This window comes from Medicago truncatula, chromosome 5 (assembly GCF_003473485.1).
Source record: "Medicago truncatula cultivar Jemalong A17 chromosome 5, MtrunA17r5.0-ANR, whole genome shotgun sequence".
Classification (NCBI taxonomy): domain Eukaryota; kingdom Viridiplantae; phylum Streptophyta; class Magnoliopsida; order Fabales; family Fabaceae; genus Medicago; species Medicago truncatula.
In genome coordinates this window covers 38,214,327-38,223,898 of record NC_053046.1, presented here as the reverse complement: position 1 = coordinate 38,223,898, position 9,572 = coordinate 38,214,327, and the positions used below count along the sequence as shown (strand labels likewise).

General features: G+C 34.0%; 1 protein-coding gene across 1 annotated transcript; it reads left to right on the top strand.

Moving 5' to 3' along the window:
• The first annotated feature begins 3,919 nt into the window (after positions 1–3,919).
• LOC11431350 (subtilisin-like protease Glyma18g48580) lies at positions 3,920–9,355 on the top strand. Its single transcript, XM_003616866.3, has 11 exons — positions 3,920–4,433; positions 4,572–4,681; positions 4,767–4,864; positions 4,958–5,122; positions 5,358–5,484; positions 6,563–7,106; positions 7,183–7,286; positions 7,366–7,641; positions 7,776–7,890; positions 8,378–8,591; positions 8,685–9,355. Exons 1-11 carry the CDS (start codon positions 4,350–4,352, stop codon positions 9,215–9,217), a joined length of 2,370 nt encoding a protein of 789 aa, XP_003616914.1. The 5' UTR covers positions 3,920–4,349; the 3' UTR covers positions 9,218–9,355.
• The last annotated feature ends 217 nt before the right edge of the window (positions 9,356–9,572 follow it).

The window sequence follows — 9,572 nt, the reverse complement described above, 5'->3', positions numbered from 1 at the left end:
GTACCATGACTATAGTCCTTAGTTTAAGTAGGGTCATGTCTTTAATTTTTCTTGCTGGAATAAAAGCATGCTACGTACTCTCCTTACCTCAATAACTCTAGTTCAATAATGCACATGATTTTGAAGAAGAAAAAAAATTAACCATATCAATTTTCAATAAAAAAATTACATGTGAAGAGTAAAGTATTTTTGTACTCTTATCTATGAGTTATTTGAGGGGTAACCTTGGTGCAACTGGTAAAGTTGTTGTCATGTGACTGAAAGGTCACGGGTTCAAGTCCTGGAAACAGCCTCTTGTGTAAAACAGGGTAAGGCTGCGTACAACCCATGAGTTAAACAAGTTAAGCACAAACTTTCCTATTTATTAAGAAATCATGTTCAAGCTTTTAGTTAGACCGACTTAAAGAAATGAGTCAACTCTCACACAAACAGAACTCAAATTTTAAGGAGTATTCCTTTATATAGCAAAAGAAAGCGATGGAATTTCTGAGGTTCTAATTCGCTATAAATAGCATTTTTCAATTTTAAGTGTCCATTGCATCGACTCTCTTATGCTTCTAGTTGTGACTACTCTCATTTATCTATGTATTGCATTACAATAGTTTTAATAAATAAGGATTATATTAAATGAAAAAAAGAAATTGTTTCGAACGAGGTCTAGGTCTAGGTCCAATATGGAGTGTGCTTACACAAAGGCAATGTGCAGGGTCTTGCTCAAAGGCCCCGTCTAGCATGCCCCAACTAGAAAACATTGGATGATATGATTTGCGCAAATCACACCAAAAATATCACTCTGATTTCCTCAAGAGGATTCTCCTAAGTAACCCTAATCCTCCTCACTTACAAAAGTAACCACATCCTAGGTACACTCATTCGTTCTAATAACCTCTAACTCTATTCAATCACAGACTTGAGCCTTTTAGTGCTTAGTACATAAAAGTACCCGCATCCTAAGCATAAGGTACCCACATCCAATTTGGATTTGAGTTCCTCTCGTGCAATTTGTTAAAGCGCCATGTGGATGGCGAAGATATATAATGGCCGAGTTCATGCAAAGATGCATGCTTTGAAACTAAAGTCATTCAAATCACGGTCCTTTGTCATAACACTACTTAACAAATTAAATCATATCCATGTAAATTCTACTTCAGGTCATATTTACCTCTTCTTGACAAAAAAAAAAAAAACAAAGTTCTTATTTACTTCTAATAAAAAGTATACAAAATCAAATATACCAAAAAGCACGTTTATTAAATGATTTTCCAAGCATAACAATTTTGTGTCGGCTAACAAATATGCATGAATGTATAGAGGATTGGTGATAAAACATGGAATAATGGCAAGGGTGGTACAAATGGACAAGACATTCAAATGAACATCTACCAATAGTACAAAGCTAACAGGGGACATTAATAAGTGGTTCACTAATGCAATGAGGTTTTGTTTTGTTGCAATTGATCAAATCTTATAGGTATAGGTTGTCCAAGCTGGGACTAAAGTTTTTATGTTTTGAGATCTAAATGTGCATGAAAGTATAGGTGCTTGATGAGGGATAATGGCACTGGAGTAGTGGTGGTCCAATGAACACATTAAAAGTGAATATCTACCAATAGTATACAAAGCATATAAAGGGGATCTACATAAATGGTTCATTAATGCATTCAGGTTTCTCTGTGCATATGATCAAGTCTGTCTTTACTCACAAATCGATATGCCAACTTCTTGATACAGAGTAAGACTTTAATATGGCATAGATTTTGCAGCCACCACCCTATATGCTAGCTTTCCAATTCCACCACCCTACTATTGACAATAAGGCCAACAAGCCACCATATTTGACATTTACTAGATTGTGTTTCCATTGATGTATTAATTATCAGCACTATTTCAACTACCATATGGCCTCTAGACAGGGGCGGATCTCTTCAGAGACCCCCAGGTGCCACTGCACCCCCCAACATTTATATAAATAACATATTATCCATAACATTACATCAAATTATTGTTGTTCCAGCGGTCTTGTGGTCTTTAAAGCCTGTAAATGTCGCGAGTTCGATCCCCCTAATGGGACCAGTTTGCAATATTGATTAATTTTGAAACGTTTTAGTATATATTCTAAAACTATTTGGCACCCCCAAGAAATAAACTCAAGATCCGCCACTGCCTCTAGGATTGCTATAAATAAGGCCACTTCCTTCATGTATTACCACAATTTGAAATATATAAAACTTGAGTTTCTCATTTGAGAGTTAGAGAGTGGATTCTCTCTTGGTTTCTTAGCCACTTCTTTTCACTAAGATAGATTTATCCAATTCTCAGCAATAATTTCCAGGCCTAATAGGAATAAGAAGCACGAAAAAGCATTTGAACCATGTCCATGTGGAGATGACACATGCAGTTTATTGAAAGCTATTTTTAGTGAAACATATATTAGTGGTTTTATGAAGGTCTGAAACATATTCATGTGTTACAACAAACAAGGTATATAGTTGGGCTTGATGTCGCATGCAAACTCAGAAGAATTTTGATGGATAACACACCTATATATCCCCACAAACCAGTTATGAGTGTAAGTTTATATTTTGTTGGGCTGAAAATTGGTGCGAAAGCCAAAAAAAAATACACATTCTGTATGGTAGATTGGGCAAGTCTTTCCCACCCGATTAGTCGTTCACTGATGAGTATAACATCTTCATAATTGTAACATTTCCATGGCATATATGCTGCTAATATGTTTTTTCTCAAAGCAAGTTCACCGCAAACAGTGGCAACGTCATCCGCTAAAATTTGTCCCATTTTACGCATTTACCTTTATAAACCTGCGATTTATTATGCATGTGCATGTATTTTTTTTTAAATGTTAATATAATTAATGGAATACTCAGAGCATTCCATTTTCAAATAAAATGATATTGTCAATATTGTTTGTTATAAACGATCTTTCCCTCATGTTTGACAATAAGGATTTAACTCCAACTGGCACTTAATTAATGTTTTTGGATGAACTCATTCATGTGAGTAAAGACAAGAATTCATTATGTGTGTTGAATTATGAACTACTCCTCTGATACTGTTCATATATATAAATGTAATGTAGCGTACTAGCATGTGCTTGAAACAGATTTTGGATTCAAATTATCACTTCTTAGGTGTTTTTCACCATGAAAGTAGAAGCTCCTACCTAGCTTCTGTCAAAACATAATTTTAATAAATAAATAAAAGTTAAATATCTTTTTCTTGAGCTCGGTTGATAGCTGTCTGACCAATATTATATAGTGGTTGAGTTTCGAACCCTGGACTCTCCACCTCTTTACAATTAAAATGTGTGAGTTCAATTACTAGACTACTTGACCGACCAACAAAAAAATTATCTTTATCTTAATTAGTACACTAACTCCTTAGCTTTCTTGTAGAATAAAACTACAATTAACTCTGTCTTTGTTATTTAAATATAAAATAATTGATAAAAGTAAGAATATAGTATAGGCATGTAAGACATGCTCACAATTGTCTTCGTAAGCTGAGCTCAATTGGTTTGGATAATGCATAATATATGCAAGATTCAGGGTTCAAACCCCGACCACCACAAAAAGAAAGACATGCTCACAATTAGGTTCATGCTCCTCACTCTCGACCTTCTATATGCCTATCCTCCTTTCTTCTTAGTTCATGTATCACCCATTTGAATTTCATAGATTATTTTCTTAGGAGAACTTTTCCTTTTTTCATTAGTTTTCTCATACAGTCTTATAAAATATATAACAGTGAATAAGGTCAAATAACTAATCCAATCAAACCCCCTTGTCTCTTTTGACGTAGCAGATCAAGGTCCAAATATGAGAGACCTGACTTATATTTAGTGTCTAACCGTGTCATTGCCTTCCATGAAATGAAAAAAAAATCTGGCCTATTAATGTTAAACAAAGATTAACTAAAAGTTTCAAAATTTTAAGAGTGAAACTTGTAATCATACTACGTAATTTTAGTTGAGCACAGCTACGTTACACGAAAAAAATTCACGGGAACCACGAAAAAGCTGAGTTGTGTGCATATTAGTTCAGGATAATTCAATAACTGCTTTTTTGGCGGAAATCAGGGAGGGAGTGGATTGAAATCAACGGTCGTTATTGATTCGTTTATCAACTTTTCGTGGTTGATCATTTCCCATTTTAGTTTGTGCAAGGGTGCTCTATTTGTGAAGGCAGTGCACCTAAAATATTTATGGGAAAGAGGAAAAGTTGGCAAGACAATCACATTTGACTCCAAAACCAGTGTGTGTGTGTGTGTGTGTGTTATATAAACAAGCACTAGAAGCCATTATAAACACTTCAAAACCCTAAAAAAAAACAATGTCATATCATATTACCAAACTTTTTCTATCATCATTCATTCTTTGCAGTTTCTTGCTAGAACACACTGATGCCCTTAGAAAGGTAAGCATGTGCTCAATCCCTTCTTATTAAACTCATTCATACAGTTACCTCTATAGTCTTAATATCCAAATTCTTAGAATTCACATTTTGCTTTTAAATATAAACAGTATATATTTCATAATTGTTTTCTCTTTGTAGACATATATTGTATACTTGGGAGGACATTCTCATGGTCCAAATCCCTCCCTTGATGATCTTGACTCAGCCACAAATTCACATTATGATTTACTTGCTTCAATCTTAGGAAGGTACATAGTCTATTAATTTTATATTACATATTCTAAGACACTAGAGAAGTTGAGTAGTGCTAAAATAGTTGTGTTTTTGTAACAGCCATGAGAAGGCAAAGGAAACAGTGATGTACTCTTACAATAAGCATATAAATGGATTTGCTGCACTGCTTGAAGATGAAGAGGCATCAAAGATTGCAAGTAAGCAATAATTACTTTTTTTACCATGGATTTGTTGAGTATTTTTTAAGACACAAATTGACACTATTTATATATGTTTCTATGTTGGTGCAGATAATTCAAATGTAGTTTCTGTTTTCTTGAGCAAGGAATATAAATTGCACACTACAAGGTCATGGGACTTTCTTGGACTGGAAAAAGATGGAGGAATTTCTCTTGATTCTGGTTGGTGGAAGGCAAGATTTGGTGAAGATACAATCATGGCTAATTTAGATTCAGGTTAGTTTTTATAGATGAAAAAAAAAATTAAGTAAATATTTCCTATTATATTACATATCTAGATGTAAAATAGAAGAACTTGGTGAGTAAAATAATTTCACGTGTGCATCGAATTCAATGATATGTTGCACATCATGAGTTAAAAACACATTATTTATCATACTCTATGGTTCCACATTCCAAAATTAATTATAAACGTGTAAAATTGATTTTGACATGTTTGTTATTGAAACAGGCGTTTGGCCGGAACATGAAAGTTTCAGTGGCATTGGATATGGTCCAGTGCCATCAAAGTGGCATGGAAATGGGGTCTGTGAGATTGATCATTTAATTACACCTTCAAATACAACATTCTGCAACAGGTCATTTTATTGAGTTATTTCATTCCAGCCTTTATTTCTTACGCTAAAGTATCCCAACTTATCTTCATAAATAAAACTTTCTTTCAAAAAAAAATCTTCATAAATAAAACTGTTGTCCTTTTCTAATTAAAACATGTTTTGTTATTTTAGTGTCACGTCCCTTTCTCATTATTTAATGAAAATCATGTGTACCAAATATCAGTACTTTATTTCACTATATTCCTTCTTAGTTCTTATCCATAGAATCAATTTCATTTTTTTAAAAAAGAAAACTTAATTTCCCTTTTGATTATAGATATCACTCTTGTGAAATATTGAATCTCATACTTCAACTTTGGGAATAGATCCCAACTATACAATAGCAATGCTCTACGCAATACACAAAGATCTTAATTGTTTCAAAATAACAAGAGATGAGTCTTAACGTGCAACATGTTTCCAATAACTATATGTGTTTGATATCTTTTTTTAGCACATCACCATGTGATAATAACTTTATTTATGGTGTGTTTGGTTTCGCGTTTGCAACACATAAAAGTATGTTTGTACGCTTTCTGATGTGATTTTGCCGTGATTTCCAGAGCTCCTAATACTCTACGCTAACGTGGTTTTTTGCCGTAATTTCCATCAAACTCTGCTTTGCAAACGCGGTACAAAACATGCGCTTAGTGTTAATTTAGACTCACATTGAACACATACCCAATTTGTGTTTAAGATGAACATGTTTAATGATAGAGTGACATAAAATGTAAGGACCTAGATATAATATACTTTAGAAACTCGATTCACACAATAAATGAAGAAAAAAATAATTTGACATAAAAATTTTGACGTCAAATAATGTATTCTTTGATTTTTTTTTTTTTATGTATATTTTTAAAATATGTATACGTTATAGAAGATAAAAAGTAAGAAAGTTGTCAATAAACATCTACAGTGTCATTTTTGGATCAAAATAACATAAAATGTAAACAAAGAGGTGTAAAGAATGCTTCAGCTTTGTATTATCCAAAGTGTTTTTACATGATATATATGCAACGCTACATAACACATTCCTATGTTATGTGACAAATTATAGAAAGCTAATTGGAGCAAGAATATTTAGCAAAAACTACGAATCACAATTTGGAAAACTCAATCCCTCAAACCTGACAGCACGTGACTTTATTGGCCATGGCACACACACATTATCAACAGCAGCAGGTAACTTTTCACCTGATGTAACAATATTTGGCAACGGTAACGGTACAGCAAAAGGTGGTTCCCCTAGAGCACGTGTAGCATCCTACAAAGTGTGTTGGTCAAAAACAGATGCTGGTGGATGTCATGAAGCTGATATTCTAGCAGCATTTGATCAAGCTATATATGATGGTGTTGATGTGATTTCAAATTCTTTGGGTGGTTCTAGTCCATACATTGAAGCTTTGTTTACTGATGGAATTTCAATTGGGTCATTTCATGCTTTTGCTAAGAATATTGTGGTTGTTTGTTCTGCTGGGAATGATGGACCTGCTCCTAGGAGTGTTACAAATGTTGCACCTTGGTCTTTCACTGTTGCAGCTAGTACAATTGATAGGGAATTTGTTAGCCATATTTCTATTGGTAACAAAAATTACATAAAGGTATGAATAGAAATAAAGAGAGTTTAAGAAGCATTTATGCACACTCTCTTCACATTAAATTTTACATGTATTTCAGGGTGCCAGTCTTAGTAAAGGCTTACCATCAGGACCATCAAAGAAAATATATCAAATGATTCATTCTATCGATGCTAGACTTCTTAATGCCACAATTCAAGATGCGTAAGTATTAATTAATTCTCTAAACTTGCTTAAAAAATTTATAGCATTTGATTTTACATATATGTATGTGTTATTGCAGTCGTTTTTGCAAGCCTAGAACACTTGATCCTACCAAAGTAAAGGGAAAGATATTAGTTTGTACTCGACTTGAGGGAACAACGTCCGTTGCTCAAGGCTTTGAAGCTGCTCTTGCAGGAGCAGTAGGAGTTTTTGTGATCAATGATGAGAAAAGTGGAAGTTTACTTCTAGCCGAGCCCCATCCTTTACCTGGTGCGAGTATGAATGCCAATGAGGACGAGGATATCGATGAGCGTGAGTGGTTTGGAAAAGGTGGTACTGACGAAAACATTACTAGGTAAACTCATACAAGTTTAATGACTATGCACTAACGGTGTAAACAAACTTATACTGTCTTACTTTGTTGGATTATTTCTTAAATCATCTCAATAATTAATGTTTATTAAATTGTTTATTTATATTATACTGCAGGAAAATGGTTGCTTACATGTCTGATGCAAGAACATATACAGGATTAAAGCCATCTCCAATTATGGCTGGGTTTTCATCTAGGGGTCCTAGTGCAGTGCAACCATTAATACTCAAGGTATACAGACATTTTGTTTCATAATGTAATGAAAAAATTTCTAGTCGCGTCAACAGTAAGGAATGATATTTGAAAATCGTTCAAAACCCTAATATTAACAACGACTCATGCTGCTCCACATAAGTAGAAGTATATAGTATTACTCATACTTGTGAATGAGACGATGTCCCAATCGGCATCAATTTGATAAAAAAACAAGGAAAATGAATATTAATGCCTCAAAACTCAACTTATATTTCGTTTTCTCTTGTTTTTGTTAAAACGACACTGATGGATCATTGTCTCAGCCCTAAGGACGTGGAGGAACTTTTATTGTGGCAACATTAATCATCTTTGATATTTTGGTTGATTTTCAAGTATCAATCTAAAGTAGACTATATGTGACACTTCAATTCTCCACCCTAGTGGTCGCCTATTTTTCAATCCTACATTCAATGTCTACTATCCTTCATTCATTTCGTGAATGTGCTTTTGTTTTCTGTTTCAGCCTGACATAACTGCTCCTGGAGTGAATATATTAGCTGCTTACTCACTAGCCACCAGTCCATCTAATCTACCATCAGATACACGCCGCGTTCCTTACAATCTGCAACAAGGAACTTCAATGTCTTGTCCTCATGTTGCTGGCATTGTCGGTCTTCTCAAGACACTTCATCCTAGTTGGAGTCCAGCTGCCATCAAATCTGCCATCATGACTACCGGTATGTTAGCAAATCAATGTTTCAATATCGATACATGAAAATAAATTTATCATATAGATTATCCTTAATAAAAAAATTATGTTCTTGTTGCAGCTACCACACTAGATAACACCAATCAACCAATCAGAGATGCATTCGATAAGATAGCGACTCCATTTGAATATGGTTCCGGACATATTCAGCCTAACCTCGCAATGGATCCAGGACTCGTTTATGATATAAGCACAACCGATTACTTGAACTTCATTTGTGTTTTTGGTCACAATCACAATTTACTAAAGTTCTTTAATTACAACTCTTACATTTGTCCTGAGTTTTACAACATTGAAAATCTCAATTATCCTTCAATTACTGTGTATAATCGAGGACCGAACCTTATAAATGTTACTCGTACCGTCACAAATGTTGGGTCTCCTAGCACATATGTTGTGGAAATTCAACAACTTGAAGAATTTAAGGTTCATGTTCAACCAAGTTCATTGACTTTTAAGGAAATTGGAGAAAAGAAAACCTTTCAAGTAATTCTAGAGGCAATAGGTATGCCTCCTCATGGTTTTCCAGTATTTGGGAAATTGACTTGGACAAATGGCAACCATAGAGTAACTAGTCCTATTGTAGTTCTGTAAGCTCATAAATCTCTAAAGAATACTATGTTAGGAGTATCATTTATCAATTATAAGTATGTGTGTAATTGTGCTTATGGTTATTTAGCTGACATTGTAGTTTGTGTTTTTTACTAATGGAATGTCAATTGTATTGAACAATTGTAGTTTGTGTTTGTAATAATGTATTGAACTTATTACACTCTTTAGTATCTACTCACAGGTGATTCACATAATCTCTCTCATATGTTTGGGATTCTTATGCTCAAAACATATAATCATCTCTAGACTCAATTAGGTGTATAATATTTTCACTTCTTAGAGAGACAACATCTAAGTTTTGGGAACCAGGGCGGAAATGGGCATCTTGTTCTAATAT